This window comes from Macrobrachium rosenbergii, chromosome 4 (genome assembly GCF_040412425.1).
Source record: "Macrobrachium rosenbergii isolate ZJJX-2024 chromosome 4, ASM4041242v1, whole genome shotgun sequence".
NCBI lineage: Eukaryota > Metazoa > Arthropoda > Malacostraca > Decapoda > Palaemonidae > Macrobrachium > Macrobrachium rosenbergii.
The window spans coordinates 64224171-64250899 of record NC_089744.1 but is presented as its reverse complement, the minus strand read 5'-3'; the positions used below and the strand labels follow the sequence as shown (position 1 = coordinate 64250899).

Genomic DNA, 26729 nt, shown 5'->3' with positions numbered 1-26729 from the left:
CAGTGGTGAAAAGTAACCAAGTGGTGTTCAGGAAAGATGATGGGAAGAAGAAACGTTTGAAGAAATGCTTATTTATAAGGGTTTGGCTGTTCAGAAACGAGTTTAGTAACCAGGAGAACAATTCTTGTCAACAAGTGTCTTAGGAAAAAGGTACATATAGGAAGAATAGCAAATGATGGAAACAAATTGCAGAGTGGAGTATAATTGGCCTTTTATTTCTATTTTCTATACATTTTCAATAAAATTTTGCAGCCACACTGTTAGTCTCACAAAGGATAACTTTAATGAAAATAATAAGATATCATCTAGTACAGTATAAAGTAAAAAAAAAAAATTACAATGTATGCTGTGCCCTGTGACAAATGACCAGCAGTAATGTAATAAAAATAAGGAAAATAAAAGGAGCAAATGATGTACTGTATGTACTACTGTACATATGTTGCTGAATATGAAATATGTTTTCATTTTAGAAATCTGCCATATGTTCTTACAAGAGTTTTTATGAGAATACTGTACAGTACTGAAATTTCTTGAATTAGAAATGAAAAAGAAATACTGTATTTAAGATACTCAAATTTCTATATGTTGCCAACTTAGAAAATCATATGAAAATAAGTCTAGATTAACCTGAATCACCAAGAGAATTCCATAAATGAGATGTTGTCCAGAAGACTGTCACTTAATTGTCAGTTTATTATAGTACGATAAATGGAAATGATTTTTGAGTTGTCATCTTCTTAATAAGCACACAAAGCATAGTGGTAATAAATCTCTGACTATGATGAGGTAAAATTACCCCATATTTTTAATATGTAATGAAATAACCCTGTACTGTACTGTATAATTCAGTGATGCACTAATGAAGTCTGTTCAGAATAAGAAGGAGAAAATTGTGAAAAGAAAAAGAGAAAGTTATAAAATTCTCTCTCTCTCTCTCTCTCTCTCTCTCTCTCTCTCTCTCTCTCTCTCTCTCTCTCTCTCTCTCTCTCTCTCTCTCTCTCTCTCTACATCTTGGACAACTGTAATATATCAAGAATACTGTTAATTATATTAATGTATGTTAATGTGAATACAGTAAATACAATATTAGCATGCTTATTTTAAATTAGAAATTACAAAAAGACTGGCTTTAGTAGGTGTATGGGTCAGTTGCATACTGTGTATAATTCATATTTTTCTTATGTCTGAATTTAGAGCTCTTTATTATCAGCAAACACAATAACAAAACAAGTTACAATACTATATAGAATACAGTAATCCTAAAATGTACACATACAATTTTATGTAGAACAAAAGTATTTGGAGAACACAAACCTCTGCCAAGACTAGCAATCCACTACCAAAATATCTCTCACCAAAACTTATTTCAAATCTTATCATTTGTTGCCAGTCTTAGGGTTTATTGGTAAAATTTTAATGAAGGCATAAAACAAATAGAATAAGTGCTCTGAGGACACAATCTCCACCAATGCCAAATGACTGTGAGTACATAGTTTTATTGTCAAGATCTGATATTTGTTGGAATCAAAACAGAGTCTTAAAGATTAAAAGAAGGCATAAAATTTAGTCACATTTGATGTTCAGAAGTGAATATTAAATTTGGTTACTCAAAACAAAAAGCCAAAACTTTCCCTTTATAAAATAATTCAGAATGGTAATAGTAATGTACAAGTAAAGGTAATCTTAATGAAAACATTGTACATGTATTGTTTGGACACAGTTGTGTATTTTTTCCATTTTACTATAAGGAGAATTCACAAAGGACATTAATGTGTTGTCCTTACACAGGATATGGCCTTCACAAAGGTATGAAGTACAGTACAGAGAATTCATGGTGAGTCATAGTGGGTATTATGTGGCTCAGCCAAACAGAAAAGTGTTCATAAGAATGGCACTGTGACTCTTGCTGTTGACTGGATTATGTGTCCTTAACTGAAACCATCTGGTCAATGTGAAGGCTATATTGTAATCTTAAGGACTATCAAGAGGGAAGGTTGGGTGCTATTAACCCTTAAACGCCTACTGGACGTACCATACGTCGACTAAAATTGTCTGTTGGGTGCCAAGTGGACGTATGGTACATCGACTAAAAATGGTTTTTTTTAAATATTCGCGGAAAAATAATTATAGGCCTAGTTTGCGAAAGGTTTTAAATCACGCTCCTTGAGGGATGCTGGGAGTTCACGGATCACGCTGTTGTTTTGTTTATAAGCATCACCCAGACGCGCATGCACGAATTTCTTCCTTCTCGCACCAGAAAGCATCAGCGGCGCATCGTCGGAGAGCGATATCTTGACGCATACGTGTTTTGCAGAACTTTGGCGAGTGTTTGCGTACTTGTGAGGCAACAGGACGTAGAATACAACAAAAAATAAATCATGCTTTTAGCTTTTACTATTTTTGAAATATTTTCATATAAATAACGATAAATAGAAAAAAATCAACCTTCGGTCAACTTTAACTCGATTGAAATGGTAAAAAAATGCAATTGTAAGCTAAAAAACTTACAGTCTAGTAATATTCAATCAATTTCCTTCATTTTGAAACAATTGGAAAGTCTCTAGCACAATATTTCGATTTATGGTGAATTTTTGAAAAAACTTTTTTTATGTCCGCACGTTACGAATTCATGCATCATTTTGTGATAATATTTTCTCTGTGTTGCTTTAATCGTTTTACAATCTGTTATATACCAAAATCATCGCAATTTAGTGTACAATACAACTAAAAAAAAGTAACTCATTACCTTTAACCGTTTTGCTTACAGCGCGATTTGTATACAATTATATGTTTTTTTTTTTGCTGTCATATATTCCAATATTTATATATGATAATGATATTTATTTTCATTTCTGATGGTTGTATACTAAACTTCAGGCAATGAGAAAAAAATGAGCCAAAAATGAACTCTTAATCTTAAAAACTAAGCGTGCTGTGATTTTTTGAAAAAACTTTTTCCGCGGCGCTTAGCTCCCTAAACGCCGCCAGCATACAGGAGACGTTTTTGTAAATAGAGGCTCGGCGTTTAAGGGTTAATGTTGTAGGAGCACTTCTGATTTTCAGTAAGGATGTGTGTATTTGTCAAAAAGTCCCCAGTAGTTGAGTGAGATTATGGATGTGCAGTGTCAAAATGAGGACCTGCTTAGCTCGAATGGTGACATGGGTATCTTCATGTTACTTCCCAGTAGGCCATTTTGAATGAAGCATGAAATCCATTGGAGAAGTGCATTATAGTCGTACTGATATAAGTGCTAGGACATCCTTAGACTAGATGCTGGAATTGGTAGACCACATTTGTCTTCTTCAATCCCTGTAGGGTGGTGTTGCCATCAGTGCACCTCACATGGTGCACTGTAGGCATTACTTAAGGTTCTTTGCAGCATCCCTTCAGCCCCTAGCTGCAACCCCTTTTCATTCCTTTTACTGTACCTCTTCATATCCTCTTTCTTCCATCTTACTTTCCACCCTCCCTTAACAATTGTTTCGTAGTACAATTGCGAGATTTTCCTCCTGTTATGCCTTTAAAGCCACCTTTACTCTTAATTTTCCTTTCAGTGCTAAATGACCTCATAGATCCCAGCGCTTGGCATCAAGCCTAAATCTCACATTCCAGTTTCAGTCTTCTTCAAGGGTTCATGCACAGATGGAGCAGGGTAGTTTTATCTTTAGATGGCTTGATGTCATTTTGTCCTTAAGATAAATTATGATATTGATGGTCTTGTATAGTTCAGAGCGGTTGATGATATCTCTAGGGGCAATGTCATCATCTCGGTACATAAAGCTTATGTGTGCTCTATAAAAAATGTTATACTGTATATGGTTTCTTGTACTAGTGTGTCAGAGAGGGTTCTTGGGCGTGCCTTGAATTGAGGCCTTCCTGGTTTCTTTATTCATATCATAGAGTTGCTGTTGTTAATTATGGCTTGTGTTGCAAAGTCAGGTTCTTGGTGGGCATTGTCAGAAGAAGCAGTAATTGCTCTCTTTATGTAGGCACTGATGGTACTGTACTGTTCTTTTACCTGTCAGGGTATTTGTTATCCCATTGTTTGTCAGGCAGTAGCTTTTGTGTAAAATTAAGTAGCCCTTTGTCTGGTTTACTGAGATGGACACAGAAATGAGGTATACACAGAAGTTACTAGTCCAGGTTTTTGTGTCAACAGAAATGAATACTTTAATATAACCACAGTTCCATTAGTGGCTGTGTCAAAAACTGATTGCCCATTGCACCTCCTGGTGCAGTGACCATCAAGAACTTGACTCGGTAGCTATAGCCCTGGTTAACAACAGCTACCCTACCCTAGCTGTGACATCAATTAAGAAATCAGGAAAGCCTTTTACACATAGGACACCTGGGCACCCCTTCTTACCAGCCAGAAAAGGACATCACACATAGAAATCTTTTACAGTGCACACATGTTCCTGAAGTATCAAGAGGATGGCCATGCCACTAGGGACATCAACACCCCATCTAACGCCTCAGTTATTATAAGAAGAGTAAGACACTGAGCTTCCTAATGAGAAAAAAAAACTCATGAACACTTGTATATGATCCCCTGAAGAAGATGAATGCAGTGTCTTAAGTTTTTAGGACTGTGTCATGCTTATTCAAGCAAAATTTGCACCACTTTTGATGGAATACCTTCAGGAAACACAATGAGGAATACCTTTGGGAGAACATCATTAGGAAACACTGAGGAATACCCATGGCAATATTTCAACAGGGCAGAGCAGCAAGCCATCAAGGTTACTGACAAAGTATGAGATAGCTAAAACCATTCTTGAGATTTTTCTCCTGTCTGGAATTGTCAGACTCCACCTGGACTGAAAATGTAGAGTGGTGCCACTATGAGCTGTACCTTGAAGCACTGCATACATTACAGCTAAAACCATTCTTGAATTCACTCAGGAGACTTTTCTCCTGTGTGCAACTGTCAGACATCCACAAGGAGTGAAAATTTAGAGAGGTGCCCCTATGAGCTGTACCTCAAAACACTAACTGCAGCTAGCCTGTCATCTGATGGGCATCAAGATTAGAGCAATTTGGCCTTCTCATCAACTAGGTGGTTTGAGGTAAGAAGGCACTAGCCAGTGAATAGCAAGAATTATGGGGCATTACTAATTCCAGTTTTCTGTTTGGCAACACATAAATATTTACCATTAATCCAGTGTACTGTATACCTTTTAATTTAAATCTTGTCCTTCTGCATAGATATGAAATGTTAATGTCTTGTGCAACTTCATTGCCCTTCATAAAAATCATCATTAACATTGCTACTACAAAAGTAAACCCTTGACTTATTTTTCCCTCACTAAATTGAAAAGTGACACATATAAGGTAGGTGTATTGCAAAAATAATAATACAGTGCTTTAATATTAAATCTGCAATGTATCATATACAGTATGTCAACACATTTAGGTACCCACTTGTACCACCATTTGTAAATAATGTAGCCATAAAATCCTTAAAAAATAATTAAGATCTGTAAATTTCAACAAAATTACCAACGTTTTCAAATATATACCATTGGGTAGCACTAAATACAAGCAGTCCCCGCTTACTGGCAGTATCGGTTAACGGCGATCGGGTTTTATGGCACTTGTCTAGAGATGCTTACTGGATTTTCGGCACCGATCTCCGGTTAACGGCGTCAATATCTGGTTAACAGCACCATTAAGCGAGTTATTAGTGCTGTTATCGCTGATTTTCAGTTAGTGTTGCTCGGCCAGGAACAGACTCCCACCACTAAACGGGGACTGCCTGTAACTACAAAGACTGTCTCATTATTCTGAGTTGTTACATAAGATTTTATAAAGCAAATCTGGTTGTTGTCTCGTGTTTACTGTTGTGTGTATTCTTGTGCTTTTTTAATATTGTTGTTCAGATGGTAAATTTGAACAAAGTTTTTCTTAAAGTTGTACAGTATAGCTTTATTTGTATATCCATGAGCTCTTACAGAAGACAGTCCGTATAATTTATGTACATTCAGTACAGGTTGATGTGCACGCACTACTCTACAAAAGAATGTGACCAAGGGTACTAGCATATGCAAGTTTTTTGGCACTCTAAACCATCTGGATTTGAGGATGAAGTTGCACCTTGGTTGATCTTCATAATACTTTTAGGCAGGGAAGACTCCACAGGAAGAGCTGGTCATGTGCCACTTGTCAGAGGAATATCTTACAAACAAGAATCTGTGATTGAGGACAAAGTAGCAGGCTCAAAAGATATCAAGATCAAAGACACCAAAAGAGGGCATGAGCTCGGGTACTAGAGCAACTGAGTGCTCAGAGGCAGCCAAGTACACCAAAGTAACGTGTACCCAAAGCAGATGAGGACACTGAACCACGAGTACTCTGAATTAAAATATACAATACCCATTATATATTTAGGAGGAGATTGGCACAGGAGAGCAGTTGAGCATATGGGTGCAGTAGAGTTCTCAAGGATGATGGGTACTCAATAGACACCACTGACGCTGCAGGAGGTACTGTCAGACAAGACTCGAGTCTTGACAGCTGTAGCTGCTGTGCAACAAGATAAGGAAGCATCAGAAGAATCTCCAACTGTGGTGCCAGATATGTGATGTTTATACATTTGCTTGAGACTGTAGAGGAACCAGTGGTCCTCAGTCCCTCCCTTGCACACATACTAGACAAGTCTGCTGAGGGTAGCATTGTTGGCTCTTACTTGAAGGGCACTGTGAATGCTGGTCCATGCCTAAGAATGACATAATGAATTACAAACTTAAACTCTTGCCCACATAAGTACACTGAGGTATAGGGAACTGTACATGTCACTGTTAAAAAACAATTTATCTTGATACTTAGCAATTAAAATATGCATTAATGAACAGTTGAAGCAGAAATGGAAAACCAAAATATTTACCGAGTAAATAAGTAGACCCTGACAAGGGCTAAGCAAAGTGCAAAACTTACACTTGACAAAGTTCCCTTGTTAAACAAAGGCAAAAATTTAGGAAACTAAGGAAAAATTACATAATACGAAGGAGTAATATGGGCTGGGAAAGTACCGGAAAGTGAATACTGAGAATAACAGCAATGACAAGAATGCCACTGATTAAAAGCCAAAAAGGTGTTAAATTAGTGATGAATTCGCTAAGCACAGTACTACATCAAAGCGGAAGTACAGTGAATGGATCTGTGAATTAAAAAAATGAAAGCACCTTACAATAACAGGAAATATTGTAAATCCTAGGAAGCACAGCAGCACAACCAACTTCAAAGAAATTACAGTACAGGATAGTGGTGTGAGCTGGGCATGCTCAGTGGTACATTTCTTTTTCAAGGACCTTTCAGCTTGGTGTGAGTGGGAGTCAATCGCACAGAATAGGGCTATTTTATGATAATGGGTTTATATGCGCAAATAATTTCTTTAATAGTAAAATTAATTTTACAAACCCATTACCGATAATTAACTTAATTATGTAGTCAAGAAAATTCCTGACATTCCTTGTTGAAAGGAAAGTTATGGGTTGCTAGTAACCCAGTACATAAGCAAACAGATCCCTTATTCTCCAGAAGACAGCTATTTTATTCTCTGTGGGGTTATGAGGTGGGAACTGTATTAAAAGTAACAAGTTTGTATGGAAAACATTGGCCCCAACCATATGGTAACTTTCACACCATGCATGGCAGCAGGAATGTGTGTGATTGCTATTAGCCACTCTTCATAAGCAGTACATTATACAGTATTGTAATTAAAACCCACACCATTCATTTACTACCAACGCAGTAGCCATCCACAACAAAGAGGCTGACCTGACCTATGATACATCCTGTGGAGAATGCAAAAAGACCAGTTAAGAGGTTGAAAAATAGAAAGACATCAGGAGTTGATGGTTTTGGAAGTAAAGGTGCTCTGGTACAGTATTGTAAGCACAGTTATTGACCAGGATGTGCAAGGTATGTCTTGATTATGAAAAGAGTTTGAACGAGTTGGTGAGAGGAGTAATTGTTCATGTGCATGAGGCTCTTGATGACAAAGCAAACTAAGAATTAGAGTGGCATAACTTTATTTTTTATAACAGGGAAAGTCTAGGATAGGATTTTGATGAAGTTAAGATAGATAACAGAATTTTTGATGGGGGTAAACACTGTGTTTAGACAGGAAAGTGGGTGTGAAGGTCAAGTGTATTGTAATAAGAGTTGTATTGGAAGTTTGAAATCAAGGAAAAATGCTGTATGTGGCATACACAAACATAGAGAAAGCCTCTGATAGAATTTATAAAAAGGCAATGTGGAGTTTCTCGAGTTTACTGAAAGTGGTTAAATGCTTTTATGAAGGGAGTGAAGCATGCATCAAAGTCTGTAGAATGGAGATTGACTGATTTGGTGTAAGATTAAACAGAGAAGGGTTCATTATGTCTTAATAACTGTTACAGAACTTACTGAATGGAATGAAACAAGAAGTCTGAGACAGGATCCTGTATGTAGGTGTTGTTAGATATGATGGGTCATTAGTGGAATGTGGAATGGCTAGTTTTCACGGATGCAAGTAGTGTACTGCTGTATGTGGACTGGTATAATGAAGGAAAGCTGAAGAGACTAGTGTGTGAAAGAGCTTAGAAGTGTTTGAAAGTGAGAAAGTTGAGAGTAAACATGAGCAAGAGTAAAGTTATGAGGGCATATTATAACCAGAAAGATGGAGCAGTGAATGTTGGGTGTTTGGTGGTGTGCACAGTGGAAGATAATAGGTTAGCAAGAAGAGTGTATACAGAAATTTTGGGAGGAATGAGGAGAGGAAGACCTAGAAAAAAAAAGTAGAAAGAAATGGGTGTATGGATTGAAAGAGGTATTAGAAAGGGTAGCCTCAGCATCAGGAAAGCAATAGAGTGCTTGTGAAATAGATTTGTTTGAATGGTGCAATGTGTGTCTACGGATGTTAGAAGTGCTGTTCTTGAGCCTTCTCTGTAGGTATATAAAGCAGCTAGTGTTGTGTAGGTTTTGTGCACAGGAGCTTCTCCATGATTCAGCAGTTTAAGTGTGACTAAAATGGTGATCATTTTGGTTTTTTCTCCGGAGCCACCCCTTGATAGAGAAATGGTTTAATATATGTATATATAATATACATACAGGCAGTCCCTGGTTAATGGGGGGGGTGGGCGTTCCGTTCTCGACAGTGTGACGATAACCGAAAATCGCCGGTAACTAAAAATCGGCAATAGTAGCGCCAATCCCTGGTTATCGGCACCGCCGATAACCGGGGATCAGCGCTGATAACTGGGGATCGGCGCCAATAACTGGAGATCAGTGTCGAAAATTCAGTTATCATCGTCACTAGACAAGTGCCGTAAAACCGGATTGCCGATAACCGAGGCCGCCGTGAAGGGCAAGCAGGAACGCCTTGTTATTCCTTTCCAGCATGCGGAAGGGCCCCCTGTAGGGTCTGGTCAGTGGAGGGCAGACGGCATCATCCCTGACGAAGACGTAGGTGGTGGAGGACAAGCCAGGCGGCGTGAAGGTGACCGACCTGTCGGTATATGTCCGCTTACAGGAGGCGAACTGTAACTAGCTCGCCCAGGACTACGAGGGGCTCGCCGTAGGTTTTCTCAGTTGCGGACAGGTCACTGTCAGCCCTGGGGCCAGTTCTCAGCCCGAGGAGGACCCACGGCAGCTGGTATTTCCAATCCTCAGTGGTGCAGCGGGCCATTAGGGGCGCCTTCAAGGACCTGTGAAAACACTCGACCAAGCTGTTGGCTGCGGGGTTGTAGGCGGTGGTGGTGTGATGAGCTGTCCCCAGCAGCGTGCCAGGGCGGACCATAATTTGGACAGGAAGGCGGTACCCCTGTCAGTTGTAATGTGGTCAGGGACACCGAAGCGACTGATCCAACTGGAGAGTAGGGCCTCGGCGCACGTGCTGGCGGTGGCTTCTTGCATGGACATGGCTTCGGGCCACCTTGTTGAGCGGTTGACCACCGTCAAGAGATATCTGGCCCTGCCTGACGGGAAGGGGCCCGACGATGTCGATGTGAACATGGCTGAACCGCCACCTCGGTTGTGGAAACTCGCCTACCCCAGACTTGGTGTGACGGCCCACTTTGCTGGTTTGGCACTGCAGGCATTGCCTCGCCCAGGTCCTCGCATCCTTCTGCACTCCATGCCAGACGAACTTCTCTGACAGCAGCTTGGCCGTCGTCCTGCCGGAGGGGTGGGACAGCCTGTGGATGACATCGAATACCTGGTGGCGGTGGGAGGCGGGCACCAGGGGGCGGGGCTGGCCGGTACTGATGTCGCAGAGGAGATTTGGACCCCCGGGGGCGAGGGGCACGTCCCTCCACTTCAGGGACTTGATGTCGGTGCGGTAGGCTGGCATCTCTGGGTCGGCGGCCTGCTCCCTGTCGAGGTCCTCTTAGTTGATCCCGAGCTGCACCGCGTTAAGCTCGATCCTGGAGAGGGCGTCTGCCACAGGGTTCTTCTTGCCAGGGAGGTATTTGACTGAGCAGGTGAACTCTGCGATGGCCGCTAGGTGTCGCTGCTGCCTGGAAGACCATGTGTACCCCTGCTTGGTGAAGGCGTGGACCTACGGCTGGTGGTCCGTGTAGATTGTGAAGGGCGTGCCCTCCAGGAGGAACTTGAAGTGCTGGACTGCCCGGTATACTGCGCAGAGTTCCCTGTCGAAGGTGCTGTAGCGGGCCACTGAGGGGTTGAACTTCTTGCTGAAGGCGGCGATGGGCTGGGGGCCACCGTCAACGACCTGCTCCAGGACGGCTCCACATGCGACGCTGCTGGCATCCGTCGTGAGCTGGTGGGCCAAGGTGGTTGCCTCGGTGAGGGCGGCCTTTGTCAGGGAGAAGGCCTGCTGCTGGCTGGGTCCCCACGCTAAGGATTTTGGTTGTCTCCCCAGGGTTTCCGTCAAGGGGGCCATGGTGTGTGCGATCTCGGGGATGAACCTCCTGTAGTAATTCACCATCCCGAGGAACTCCTGGACGGCCTTGACGGAGGTGGGGACGGGGAACCTGGTGACGGCCGTGACCTTAGATGTAAGTGGGCGGACACCATCCGGGGATATCTCGTGGCCCAAGAAGTCAGCTTTCTGGACGCTGAAGGTGCACTTGTTGAACCTTACGACAAGGCCATTCTCCTGCAGGCGCTGGAGGACTGCCCGGATGTGCCTCTGGTGCTCTTGTGGGACCTGGAAAATATAAAGATATCATCCACGTAGCAGACGCAGAACTTCAGGTCCCCCAGGATGCTGTCCATGAACCGCTGGAAAGTCGCCCCCTGCGTTCCTCAGGCCAAAGGTGGAGAAGGCGAAGATGTAGGACCCGAAAGGCGTGATGATGGCGGTTTTCAGGACATCCTCTGGCACAACTGGTACCTGAAAATAAGATTTCAAAAGATCCAACGTAGAAAATATTTTGGCCCCATGGAAGGAGGCCGTGAGATCCTGCATGTTTAGCAGGGGGTAATGGTCAGGTTCTGTTGTGAGGTTGAGCCGCCTGTAGTCGCCTCAGGGTCTCTAGGAGCCGTCTGGTTTCTGCACCATGTGGAGAGGGGAGGCCCACAGGCTGGAGGCCTTCTTGCATATTCCCATCCGTTCCATTTCGGCGAAGGCGTTCTTGGCCTCCTGAAGGCGCCAAGGGGGAAGCCTCCGGAACATTGCATGTGTAGGGGGGCCCTTTGTTTTTATGTGGTGGTAGATGTCATGTTTAGCTGGGGCCCCGGGTACCTGGCGGAGCCCGGGCCTGAATATGTTGGGGAACTCCTTCAGCAGCTGTGAGTAACTGGTGAGGAGCAACAGAGCAGATGGTAGGCTCTTTGGGTCCCATTGCTAACGGGAGGGACTGGCAGGAGTCGGTGTTGAGGAGGCGCGTTCGACCGACGTCGACTGCCAGCCCGAAGTGGACAAGGAAATCCGCACCCAGGAGCGGGGTCCTTACGTCCGCGACGACGAAGTCCCAGGAATACCTCCGGCCAAGGATGGAGATCGACAGGAGCCTGGTGCTGTAGGAGAGGATGGGGGACCCGTTGGTGGCCGTCAGGAAGGCAGCCGGGTCCGGTGAACGCTTGCGGTCCTCTCTGGACAGCGGGAAGATTGATCTAATGGCCCCTGTGTCGACCAACATCATCCTGCTGGAGACGGTGTCGCGGACGTAGAAGCCTAATGGCTCTGGGCCCCTGGGTTCTTCTGTTGCCATGGCAGACTGTCCTGCTGGCCGCCGCCTCCCCTGTTTTTTGGATGGGCAAATGAACATGGCGGTTGGCAGTTCCGGGCGTCCTTGCCGTACCGCCTGTGGTAGTAGCAAGGGCCCGGTGGATTCCACGTGTTGTGAGACGGTGGGTGCCTCCTGGTGACTGGCGCTTATCTCCTCCTCTGCGCCCTCCTGTTGTTGGATGGCGCTGATGGGGTATGCGGGCGCTGGTGTCCGCTTCGTTGCCTTTACAGAGTCAGTTAGCTGCTGCGCCATGCGGATCAGGACCTCGAGAGGCATGGTATAGGGCTCAGGGATTTGAGTGCGGACCTCCGGGCGGTGCTGACGGAGGAGCAGCTCCCGCGACTGGCTTATTTCGGATTGCTTTCCTCTGCTGTCGGTGTCGGGGAGGGTGAGGAGTTCCTGTATCATGCCCCATGACTCCATAACGCTCTGATCCTGCCGTGGGCTGACGGCGAGGTCAAGGGCATGGGCGGCCCGCTCAGTGACCTGCAGGGAGCAGGTCTCGAGGAGGGATTTCTTTAGGAGGTGGTAGGTGAGGGGGCGTGCGGTGGACACCCACGGGACGAATCTCTTGTAGATCTCCTCCGGCAGGGCATTGAGTACTGTGTCAGCTTGCAGTACCACGTCGTTGAGTTCCGCCAGCCTGAATTGACTCTCGACCCTGTACAGCCACGCTGACGGGTTCCCCTGAGTGAAAGGTGGCAGCTTTATGGCAAGGGCGGCTTTTGCTTGTCCTGCCGGGCAGGGCCCCGGGCAGAGAAGCGTGCGGGGCGTGGGCAGCGGTGTGGAGGAGCCTGAGAGCCTTGGCGCGTGGGCGGGTGCAGGTGATATGGGTGGGAGGTAGACATCTGAATCCGCGAGGTTAGCGGTTAACTGAGCGAGGGAGGGAATGTCCACATCCATGCTCGCTCTAGCCCTCTTAATTGGAGTGGGATACTCGCGTCAAAACGCTCTTGGAAGCTCGCCGTGTGAGTCCGCTAATGACGCTGGTGATTTGCTGACGAGAGTCAGCAGGCCCAAACGCTGGTTACAGCACCGTTGTGAGTCCGCTAGGGCCGTGGGTAGTTCCTGGAGCCAAGACTGGGTTGCTGTGCGAGTCCACTAATGGCTCCGGGAACCACTCCGGGGTCACCACTTTAAGAGGTGCAAAAGAAACGAGCAGGATAAAGTTACTGCTACTTTATTGGTGACCCAGGCAGTTTATATAGCGGCAGACTGACATCACGCCGCGGAATACAATGAGAACAAGGGTGACCTGAGGTTGATAACAATTAACAATAAATACAGTGAATGAATACACTTTGATTTATACAAATGGACAGAAATTGAGTTGAATACAATCTGATACCTGAGAAAGAGGAATACATGATATACAAATTGGAGACAGGTAAATAATTATATACATAGTTTAAATGATTGGATCTACGTGACCTGCCAATCCAGGTGCAGCGAATTGTAGAGGCAAAGAAAATGGGTCGTCACCATAGAAAACCCGCTCAGCGGGGACTTTACAATATACCTCTACAAGCGTGTACTTCTCCAAACAATAGCAGCAGCGTGTGTGGGCTTTAAACGCTTTTAAATACGTGTGGGAAGAATGCCACCAACAACGCCAACTAGTGGTGGCTGACCAAAACTCTTTTTCACAAACATCATATGATTCATCGGGTCGGATTCCAGTTTGTTGTTTGAACTCCGACGCAAAATTTACTTGACATTTCGCGTCGAAATCCGATTATGTTGAGTTCTGGTATGGTTGAGGACTGGGGTTCTATATATATATATATATATGTATATATATATATATATATATATATATATATATATATATATATATATATATATATATATATATATATATATAAAATATACTGTATATGAAACATTGGCCCTTTGGATGAAGGATACAGCATAAGAATATCTTGTGTGAGAATTACAGCAGTAGATAACAAGACTTCCAAATTTTATTCCAAAGTCATCATCAGGGTACTAAACTGTTTTAAGGATACAGCACAAAATAATAAGAAATATGAATGAAAAGTAAAATGAAGTAAGGTACTAAACAAAAAAAAGAGTTTTTGCGATAGTAGTGAAAACTATTGCAGATGCATGAGTAGTAAGCAGGAGAACCAGTTGACTCTTGGAATCCCCCTCTCCCCCCGCCCGTGCATGCAGTATTTCTGGCTGACTCCCATTTTTTTTTTTTTTTTTTTTAAGAAGGATTGTAACAACTGGGATAATTTTGTGTGCAAGAAAAGGCTAAATGTAAGTAATTGGTTTGTGGTGAATTTCTAAAGATTTGTAATTTATGAAATAAGATCTAATATATCCAATAAGAACAAACCTTTTCAAGCAAGTCCTTTGAGAGTTGAGAATGTTACCTTTGACAAATTTGACCTCTACAGTATTAGTTTTGTTTTGGGCTTATTGATGGTTTGGATTCTGGTAATGGTTTTATTTTTTTCACAGGTATGAAGAATGTGTTGTCCAGAAAGATGCTGCAAAGCAAACTGCACAGAAACTAAGTGACAAGGTCAGTATATAGTATTCAGGTTACGTTTAGGTGATGTTGAAGATTTGGTTGCATTTATAATTTTGAATTATTATATTTAGAAAATTAATATAGAAAAAATTAAGAGTCTTTTGAATCCTAAAGATGATAGTTTGGCGTATTTATTTAATTTTTTGCTAATTCATTTTTCCATTTGCTTTCAAGTCCCCCAACTCCTAGCTCCTTGCCATAAGTGGGGGATAACAGTGCACTACTGTATACATCTAATTCACATTACATGCATATATGATGTCATGATATCACTGTAGCTAAATTATTTAAGCCTTTCCAACTACCGTAATTTTCCCCTCATCTGTCATTTGATAAATTTCCACCTCTTCTATCATTTGATAAATAACCTAGCATGACATTGAGTGGCTTAGATTACTCCCAGAACATGAGGAAGGGTGAAGTTACCTTGGACAACTTAATTCAGCAACCTTGAGCCCTGTATGAAGAACTAAGGTGTTTGTTGATTTTTTTTTTGTTGGCACCACTTGCCAGGATTTGGTAGCAGGGGGTATGTGACTGGTTGACACAAGTTTACTCCATACGTAGAAGTAAAATAACGCCAGGGTAATTGAAAGTAAGTAACAGTGGAGATCAGATAGTTCTTCAAGTATGTTTCACCTTGTTGGTGGGCTACCAGGATGATTTAAGGATAGTGATGGACATCCCTACTGTGACATTTTACAGCTTGGAGTGCTGCTCAGGCTATGAACAGCTGTTAAGACACCTGACCTGATTTTCAATGAAATTCATAAAATCACAGTGAACTGAACCCATGAGGATCCTATCACTGTTTTGATGGGAATCTGATGAATGAAATGATTAAAAGTTCTCTCATTGACATAAGTCCTATCCCATTCAAGGGTTCAGTGGCTATCAAGCTCATCAGTAGACACATTGGTTGGATCTAAAAACTGACAGTAAGATCTCTTGATCTAGTAGAAAGTGAGCTTTGTAATGTAGAATTAAACATAATTTTTGATCATGTCAAGTCAGGCTGTAAAGGTAGTTGGGAAGCTCTTTGGGAATATGGAAGTAGTCTTCAGGATTATAACAACCCAAGGATCCAGTGACCTGAATAGGTATTCCTACCCCAGAAATAGAACCTGAACTGTGTGTGTTTGTAATTTGTAGAGTTATGGGTAGGGAAAAAAAATCGGGTGGGATAGTCTCCATAGGAAGAGATGTTTCGTATGTTGTCATACGTATACCATGTTCTCTTGGTCCTACTTGTTTAACTGTCCTTGTGTCAAATGCTGATCTAATAATCTTCACATCAAATTGTCTTCAGCTATTGATAAAGGTCAAAAAGATTATTTTATTTTTACTTTCTATATCTATCTCTTGTACTGTACTGCAGATTAAGGGTAAAATTACCTTATACAGTAGTACTTCATTTTAGAGAATTGCACTACCACATTTTATTTGAGACTGAATGACTGTACGAGTAATAGGATTTTGAATCCCTGAAGATGTTTTGTTTGAAGTAGGAGGAATGTTACAAGACACCCATTGTTGTGTTGGGAAACATACAATCCCTCTTCCTAAGGAAATTTTTCTTATGCTAGAGCTCTATTTTGATCTGTGATCAAAGCAGAGTTATACACAAGCACATTGAGAGAATGGAGGTTGCGTAAATTGGTAGTTAACACCTAGAGGGTACATTTGGTTGACTGAACCATTTAGGCACCCTACCTTGTTTCAGGATATAAAGTTCTAGTTTTAGGATCATTTTGTGTAAACAAGAAAGGTAACTTGATTTTCCTTAGTTATCAGATGGAGAGATTCACTCAACAACTGTAGAAACTGACCTTAGAATTGAGAGGGAATGGCGTCAGTCATTACAGGAAACCCTTGTGAAAGACCGGGAAATACAAGCTGAACTTCAAAGAGAAATAGCAGAACTGAAGAAACAGAATGATGTAAGTAATTCATACAGTATATATATTGTCTTTTATTATGAAGAACTTCAGTAGATTTAAATTCTTATGACTTTATTTATAAAAATGTTACCATGTTTGTATATTATGTCTGTTCTTGACAAATTACAGTACATACAGTCAGTCATGATTAACTGTTATTCTTTTTAAATTATAAACAACTAAAACTCAAAACAAAATCAAAGTCTCCCCGTAATTTGTTTCAATTTTGATTAGAAATTCTTTGACCTATATCTTCAGAGGTTCTCTGCTTATGTACATTAGTGAAAGTGATAATGCTGTGACAAATAAAATTTAAGCTATATTTTATATTTTGTTCTAATAGAAAATATTTCATTAATACTGAAGATCTTTAGGTTTTGGGATCAGGTTCTTATAGATAAAATTCTATCTTTACTTGTTTTTCTCTTAAAATATTTTCTAGGAGCTTTAGAGTCATGTTTTGTACTAAGTTATTTTTACTGTAAATTTCATTACAACTTATTGTTATTTGTTTTTTATTTGATGTTCCTAAAGTACATACGCCTTATATAATATGAAAATGTTTCACCAGGAATATCAAGCCTTGAAAGGAGCTCATATTCAGCTTATTTCAACGGTTGAAAATCAAGAGCGAACATTAGAAGAACTTGGTGCTCATTTGTCTGAGTCCAAATTGAAAATGGCTGACCTTCAGGATGTTAGTAAATCTCTGCGTGATGCACAGTGGGCCCCTGATAAGGAGGCTACACATTGCCGGTTGTGTGAAAAAGAATTCAGTATATCAAGGCGAAGACATCACTGTCGTCACTGTGGAAATATATTTTGCCATAGTTGTAGTGATAATACAATGCCCTTACCATCCTCAGCACGACCAGTAAGAGTGTGTGATATCTGCCATACTCAGCTCTTGCAACGATACTCAAACTCTGATAGTTGAGTAACCTGCCAAAGTGTCTATAAGATCTAACTATTTTTGCATCTCATATGACTTTAGTCTATTATGTTTCCTCATTAAGTGGTATATTGATTTGCAGTGTCAGTGTAACATTGATTTCTTAATTATTTTTAAGGGATATAGATTGCTGTGCATAATGCAGGTCAAAAGTGTAGTGACAGAGACTGATAATAGTTTTATGGAAGAGTGATCTAGTTTGTTATATTTTAGATTACTGGTAAAGTTTATAGAAAGCATTCATCAACCTTTGTACGGTCATGGGGAGTAAGTTCTCTGTATGGTGCCTCATATGAATACAGTAGATGTGAAAAATTGATCCCTCCTAACAATCTTCTAATTCCTATATGAATCCAAAGTTGTGGTGTGCTCCCATCCTTAAGGTTTCATTCAACCACCCGCAAAGAAGAGTAATATTTGCAGTTTATGAATGAAGCAGTCACAAGTACAAATAGTTATAGGTACATGTTGTAGATAGCTGGTTTATTTGCAGTGATGAAATAAAAAAAAAAGATGTCTTATTCTTAGCAGATTAAGCCAAAATGTTCTTTATATGGTTTATGACTCTTCACATAACTTTTCATACAGAAGTAAATGCCAAAAAGAGAATTTTTAGAAAGCTGAAAGTTGGGTTCAGGTTGTCAAGAGAACAGTTTGCTTAGTGTGTCACTGTTTGGAAATAATTTAAGATAGAAAATATGCCACTTTCTCCACACATGGTATTAGGGCATTTTTATTTTAAAAGATTACTAGCCATCCCTGCTTAAGTATTTTATGCTCACTAAATGTTTCCAGACAGTGCAGATTACCATGCCTAAAAACTATTTACATTGTGCCATGAATGATGTAACCTGTGTTATAGCCTTCAGAAAATGAAATATTTTATTTACAAAGGCATATGTTTTTGGACATGTTAAATGACCTACTTGGTATATGTTGTACCAAAATAAAAAATTACTTGCTTCCTGCATGCACTTAATTTATATATTTTGTGATGCGTATGGTATAGTTTAGTGCTGTATAATAGTGTTTTGTTTCAGCACAGCCCCATCAATCGTTTATGCCCACATTCATGGTCTTCAAATATCCCAAACATGGCATTATTTTGTTTAACAGATAAAGGAAGAATAGTAGTAGCTTGGCACATGTGCTACCTGGAGCATTAGGAACCCATCAGCCTTGTGTGTTTGTGCAATTTTATTAACAGCCTAGGAGAATTCTTAAGTTTTTCCTTATTTCTGTAATTTTTTCACTATTATATCTGTGTGTTGTCCTATGCACCTCACCTCTTTTTCACTTTATTTTTTATTTGATTTATATATATATATATATATATATATATATATATATATATATATATATATATATATATATATATATATATATATATATATATATATATTCATATATATATATATAACAAGTACTTCAGTGTTCATTTAACCAGTCAGTGTCTGTCTTCTGAGTTCACAGCTTCAGACTTTCTAGTACCTTTGTGTATGTACATAACTATCCAGGTTTTTCCTTAGGAGCATTTGAATTTATGGTATTATTATTGCTTTTGGTGATGGTAAATTACGTTTAGTGCTTTATATTAATTAGGTAACAATCATTTAGCTAGTTAGCAGTTATGAAGTTAGTTCCCTTTTGTGTTAGCTAACTTCAGCCTTTTGATATAATACTAATTTAGGTGTATAATTTGTTCTGTGTTGAGTTTGGAGGGTAAGTTTGGCTTTCCATCTTTTTGTACTTTTCACTGTTTTGTATTCTGGACATTTGCTACCTAAGTGCTAACAAGTAGGTGTCATTAACCTTTGACAGTTTTATATGGCATTGGAAGTCTCAAGTTTGGTTTCAAGGCAGGGCTTACCTAGTCTCACCTGGAGAATCTTATGACTTGGACTCTTTCTTGTGCCTGCTGGCCTTAGTGACTCGGGCTGATGTCAGCTCGAAGTAGCTAAATTCTGGATTTTTTTTGCTATTTTGTACTAATTATTTTTCAATTATTTTTTCACTGTTTTATCTTTGTTTTTTCTTTTGACCTCATTTTTTCTTTCACATTTATTTGATAGTTTTTTATCTATACCTTAACAGGTATTCGGGTGTTCTTTTACTGGTGTCTGTCTTCTGAGTTCACAGCTTCAAACTTTCTAGTACCTCTTCATATGTATGTAATTATCCTGTATTTTCAGGAAAATTTGAGTTTATGGTGTTGCTATGGTTTTTGTGATGATAAATTATGTTTAGTGCTTTACATTAACTAGATAACAATTGTTTAGATAGTTAGAAGTTTTGAAGTTAGTTCCCTTTTGTGTTAGCTAACTTCAACCTTTTTATATAATACTCATTTAGGTTTAAATTGTTCTGTGTTGAGTTTGGAGTGTAAGTTCAGCTCTCCATCTTTTCTTACTTTTTCACCATTTTGCAACAGGACATTTGCTCTCTAACAAGTAGGTGTCATTAACGTTTGGCAGTACGTATGTTATTTATCAAAATGCATTTCTCTTCATATTTGAATGCATTCACGGCTATCAAGAACAGATCACAAAAAGTTTTTTTGTTATGGTCTTACAATGACCATTATTTTGAAGTGTATGAAAAACTACAACTTGTAGTACCAAAAAGGGATGATTGTAGACTACATTAATTTTGGATTTAACACAGCTTTATGCCATATAAAAAGTACAGTACTGTACTGTACTTGTTTTTCATTGGCTGTGTGTTTTATAAATTATATCAGAAAAGTTTTAGAAATCATTTAGAAATTAAAAAGTCATTGGAAGTAGAACAATGATAGAAATTACTGTAGTTATGATTTACCTATCCAGAATATCATTTTAAGTGCTTTCAGACATTCATACATACTGCATTACATACTTTTATATAATTTATTCACAGAACCTGATGATGACCTTGATTGCTTGTTCAGGCTCAGCAAGAAGGTCTCTGATCTCTCCTTTTTGACTGACAGTCCTAGCAGGATCCCCTAGTGGGAGAAGTTTCTTCATCACCCGTACTTTCAGTGATTCCAGGTGAACCTTGAAATGTTAGAGCTTCACTCCTAGAGACTATCCTGGAGTCACAGAATTAGAGAGGTCCCTAGGAGAGGCAACCAAAGCTATCACCAGTACTTGCAGATTTTGAGCCACAAACCTCTACTAAGCAAAGTGGGGCCAGTTTTTAAACTGATGCAGTGTGGAAGGTGTTAATCCAGTTAGTCCTGCTATCCTTCTTATAGATTTTCTTCTTTTAGTTGTCAGTCTCAGCCATCAAAAGCTGTTGGTCCACCATCTTGCAAGTTTTTGAGCGTTGTGGACTAGGTGTTGGTTGTTCAGTAGATCTTGAAGGTTTATTCAGTATTTTGAAAGTCTTTCTCAGTATTTTGAGAAGGTGGTTCCTCAAAGTATGTCTAAAAGTATGTCTAAGTATCCCAACTGGGATCTCACCAAGCCTTTGTAAGAGCCTTTACACAGGGTATTACTGCTGGATGTAAAACTAAATTCAGTTTTTCTCATGGGTTTGCATATTTGAAGTGGAGCAGTGAAGTTCACGCCCTCTCTGGTAGAGTCAAACATTCTGAAAGCAAGAGTGATGGAGATTTATTGTTCGCAGCTGACTTAATAGTCAAGACCCAAACCCCAGCCAGATAGGGCCATTCTACAGTACCTTTTGCTATCATCCTTTTGTCTCCATCGTCAGAAATAAGGAGGCTCATTTTCTTTGCTTGGTAAGATCAGTTTGTCAATATTTCAGGATGACTGTAGAGTCTAGAAGCAGTACATGTGACTTTTTCTCTGTGCATTTCAGTCCAAGAAATGGATCTCAAATATAACAGTATCTTCTGGCTCAGACAGGTCATTCTTAAAGATTACAGCGATGGGCAGAGTGACAGATGACAAAGTTGTGCAGATAAGAGTTCTAGTCTACGAGATCAGAGCCCTGTCTTTTTATTTGGTTTTTAAATGTAAATCGGATGTGAATACGACCTGTATTTAAATGCAGGTACTTAGAGATGCCAGTCTTCCTTAGACAGATTTTACCTCAGGGGTGTAATTCTTAAATGAATGAACACTTATTCTCTGAGACCAGTAGTTGCAGCAGGTTAATTCTCTCTAATTCTCTCTTCTCTTATGTCTGGCATAATGGAGAGGTAGACTACTGGAATGGGCTCGTGTTCTTTCATAGCAACCCTTTTAAGTTACCAGAACCTTGAGTTCCTGACCTATCATAGTCCCTAAGTGCTCATCTGAATCTTGCAGGTCTCAGTCACCACTCTCGGTCATTCAACAGCTCAGGTCTCCCATCTAAATTCCTTTTCAGACATATATGAGTGATGGGGTTATGATGAAAGAAAACAAACTTTTCTTTGAAGCAACATTGGTTTTTATACCTATAAACTCATCTCCCATATGATTTCCTGCCTCCCAGCCTCACTAATCTCTTGGAGCTTCATATGTTGGCTGTTTGAAAAGTGAGGCTCCATTCTTCTTTTGTTTATTAGGTAAAAGAATGCAGGGTCTGGGACATTCAAAGACCACTAATGTGAGCATAATGGAGTAATGACTTTGTATGAAAAACAGTTTTGTTTCATCAAAACAATATATTTGGTAAAAATAGAAAATTAATTAAGAATTATCAGGAACAAAATTTATTACATTGCATGTTTACTGTAAGATCCAGGAGTGCAGTTTGTTATTGTGATGTTTACAGCTTATTCAGTATACATAGTACAGGTGTAGTAATAATTATTAGTCTCTGCTGATCTAGTTGTAAAGAGAAACAATCATCTCTAAAAGCTGGTTTTATTTTTACTATATAGTTTAGGCCTCTGCCTTGTTTTAAAGCTTGTTACAGCATTATACTTGTGTGTATCCAATTGTTTTATGAAGGATGCTGAAGAGTAGCTGCCTTTAGGAAGTCAAAATACATTGTAAGTACTGTATATGGTTTAAGAGAATAAGGTGTTAAAGTATTTGTAATGACAAAACATTATGAAACCTATCATGTAACCAAAGGAAGGGGATGTAAGTGTAAATTGCAATACAATTCTTGCTCTGTGTAATGAACTTAAGGTACACAAATAACCATTGTAGCACTCAAAACTCTGCAGTAAGATGTTTAACATATTCAAGTGGAAAATTATCCAACATGTCAGGCAATGTGAAAGTACACACATATTAACTTGCCTGTTTGATTGCCAAGAGCCCAGTGCTATATCAATGTATACACTTTCTCAACAGGCATCAGTAATTCACCATTTCCTACATTGAGCTTACTTTCACACATTGTTGTGCTTGTATTGTGATTGTTTGCTGTGTTGCACTCATACATAATGTTGCCAAAGAAAGTTAAAGCCCTTATTTTTTCTTTTTGCTTTTTCTCAGAGGTAAATACTATAGAGAAACTATGGTGATATTAGAGATTCAGTATGGGAAAAAGTATAGATTTCTAAAATTTCTATCATACCCAGTTTATCTTGGTATACCTGAGGTGCTCCTGGACGTTTGAACTTTTTCCTATATTGACATGACCCATTACTGCACTGACATGACCCACCAAAATATTCAGATTGTGAGAGAAAGGAACGGGAGAAATAATTCTTTTATGTGAGAGAAAGGAACTAGAGAAATAATTCTCAAGAGAAAATTACTTGAGGTAATTATAAACTTCACAACAGTGTCCTTTTCTTTTACTGGATGAAAAGACTTTTCACAGTAAATATATATCCTATGGTTATGAATTCTTTTCCTAATACAGTTCTTCATTAATTTGTAATTTTTTGCTAATGTTATACAAGGAATAATGTTGTCCAGTTCATAGGAGTATATTTGAAAAAGGAAATTTTTGTCCATCTTGTATATTTAAAACTGAAGTAGGATATAACAATCATTTCATTAAATTCATACGTCATCAATAAGTGATGTACCAGCCAGAATTCTTAATGAGGTAATTTGTACAGTATTAGTTTATCTAATACAGAAGTCTGTCTGTAGTTTGGATGCATCCTTAGTTTGTTCACACTTGCACTTGCTATCAAAAGAATTAAGTTTTATTCATTTCACTTCTTTATAAAAACAATATGGATGGTCAAATTTTGTTATTTTATGCTACTGAATTACTGTGTAGTAAATCAGTTATAAAGAATAGTTTAACCAGATAGTCAAGTTAAAGTATTGAAATGATACACATCTGTTATACTGTTTTTTGGAATCATTAGACATCCAGTACCAGAAAGTCTTAAATATATATAACTGTTAGTAAAATTTTATCATAAATTTTACTTGCAACTTTATTCTTTCTTACATTAACAAATTTCATTGTTTAATTTACGAGTTAATTGTTAACAAGATACTTTGACAAGCCTCAGTGGTTAATGTACTGTCACCCATTAGGGGGCAAAACTTAATTTTTTACATAAAAATTGTTTACAGATCTATATCTGCAAACTAGATGCAGAATAAACAGCCAAGAACCGTATCAATTAAAATAGCAATGCTGTGCTGATAATTCCCTTCAGTGTTCAGAACATTTCAGATTTATCCTTCAAGTTTTTTGTGTAATGCTTGATTTCATGAAGTCAGCTTTAGATTATTAAGACAGCACTTTACCGTGAAAAGTAATACAGGTGTATTTGCAAATGGGAAAAAACAATTACACTTAGGTTTGAATAGGAAATTTATGTTATCAGAGGTTATGTGGATATAATAGATGTTGATCAAACAGTATAAATGGACAGACTCAAAAACATAAAACATAATGATACTATTTGTAAATATTTATTTTTTAGAAAACGTGGACAATATTTTCCATTAAACCAAGAATACTCTGCATTAACATATTTGCATAACTACCCTACATATATCATACATCTGTGTAATTAATTATATGATCTATATCAGTATGTGTGCCTCAATATTACAAAGTAAAAAAAATTAAACCACATGATGATTCCAGTGAATGCTCTAGGGACTGTAAATAAAATACCAATGTTTTACCATAATTAGTGTACTAGTATATAGCTTCATTTACTCAAGCTTCTGCAGAGTACTTGTTGATTACTCCCTGGGGGCCTTTCTCTTCCTGAAACATGAATATTACCTTTGTAAAGCTCCTTACAGACCATGATTTCCATTATAATATTTCCATGAAATTTTTATTTTTCTTAGGTTGCAAGTCTTTTTTCTTCAAGGAGTACCTTCTCTCTTACATCTAAGATAGGAAAAGCCATGGAGGATGGCACTGGCTTAAGCACAGAATCAGACAATAGAACCTTCTCTCCACTGGTGAATACGGTGAATACCCACAGTGAATACGGTAAAGCAGTGAAACAGTACTTACTAGTACCAATTCTTTTTGGCTACAATTATGATACAAAGCATTCTAGGTATTCTTTTTACAGCAAGAAACTTCAAATATTCAGTTATTCCCCCTTTTGCAGAAAGATTCTCCAGACATGTCTGTCATCATTCAATAGAGACTTGATTAGAGCAACTAAGTTGAACATGCTCTGAGACTCAAAGGTTATCATTCCTATGTTACTTATAGGGAATCCATTCCTTTTGTGAAATAAAAATATTTGATTGTGGAGGTATATTGTACAGATTAAAGTAAGTTGGACAATAAATTATTCATCATGGGAAGCTTATTTTTATATGAGGGTTATGAAATGAATATTGAATTATGTATCCAGAATGTAACTAGTAATATAACATTAATAATTTTAAGTGAAGAATAGTGATGTAATAAACATTATGGAGGACAAAGATGATGAATTAGTAGTCACTGTACATTACTATGCGCTATGCGTAATGAAAATAGAACTTTAGTACAGGCAGTCCTCGGTTATCGGCAGGGGTTCCGTTCTGGGGGTGTGATGATAACCGAAAATCGCCACTAACCGAAAATTGGCGATTTCCGGTGATTTTCGGACTTATCAGCGCCGAAAAGTGCCGATTTTCGGTTATCGGTGCTTCTGTCAGGTATGTATTGGCGCCAATACCAAATTATCGGTGCCGATAAGCGGAAATCGGCGATTTTCTGTGCCGAAAATTGCCGATTTTTGTCGCTAGACAAGCACCATAAAACCGGACCGTCATTAACCGAGCCCACTGTTAACCGGGGACTGCCTGTAATACCTCAACTTACTAGACTTTTTATCTTATTAAAACCTTGCTTGGAAAAGTTAAACAATTTAGAAGTCTGTGGAGAAAACTGATCTTTTAATTAATGGAAAAATCAGGTAATGAATGTGATCAATATTCACCTGTCTAAACCTGTAAGAGTTTATTCCTGGTTGCCGGAGCAATCGGCTCATCATGCTATGTGCTGCACTGCTCCTACTCTCTCATTTTCTGTACATCTTAAAGAACTTGCTCTCCACTTTTGAAATGTTTTTCATTATTTCCATTTTTGGGAGCAGGTTTGATAATTTTCCATGATGTTGTGCAATTATTAGAAAAAAATAGACATACAGCATATGCATGTGTATATTGTAATGTACTGAGTGTGAATATTGAATCAAATCGATTTAAATGGTTGTTCATAAAATTAGAAACCAAATTTGATAATTGCTAATTACACTTGCCTGCCTCAGCAAAAGTGTTGTCTTTTACTATGAGTTCTCTTTCTAAGTACAGTAAATGAGAGAAATGCTGTATAAAATGTCAGTGATTATTGGTGATGAAGGGTCTCTTTGAAAGTACCTGACTTTCCACAGCTGAAAAAAATTGCACAGAGACCTGTAACATTTGCCTTTTTTTCTAGCCTTGTATATCTCTTTTACTATTGTGCCTCTTATACTATATTGCCTGAAAATATAGTGGCAGCAAATTAATAAGTCTCTTACAGGACCATAAGCTTTTCTTCAAGAACACTAGTACTTAGGGAGTAGGAACCATGCAGTGTTCTCAAGTCGTGGCCTTAATCAATGATGTAATAGGAAGTGTAAGTTGTAACTGTAAGATAATTACACTTTTAAAAGTGCTACTATGCCATACGCATTGCAAATCTTTTCCCAGCTTTGGTGCATGTGATTTGAAATTTTTTAAACATATGGCAACAAATACCAATTCACCAATATTTTTAGGAGAAAGTTCATGTTTACATCAACCATGTTATT

The 26729-nt window shown here is 39.2% G+C and overlaps 1 protein-coding gene across 1 annotated transcript in view; it reads left to right on the top strand.

The window, feature by feature from the left end:
- The window catches only part of LOC136835256 (RUN and FYVE domain-containing protein 2-like), a 126638-nt gene extending 108134 nt beyond the window's left edge, over nt 1-18504 (top strand). The window contains exons 10-12 of the mRNA XM_067098590.1: nt 14647-14710; nt 16507-16659; nt 17231-18504. Coding sequence (XP_066954691.1) covers nt 14647-14710; nt 16507-16659; nt 17231-17596 — 583 coding nt within the window. The 3' untranslated portion in view covers nt 17597-18504. The remainder of the gene's footprint in view (nt 1-14646; nt 14711-16506; nt 16660-17230) is intronic.
- Nucleotides 18505-26729: the final 8225 nt, after the last annotated feature.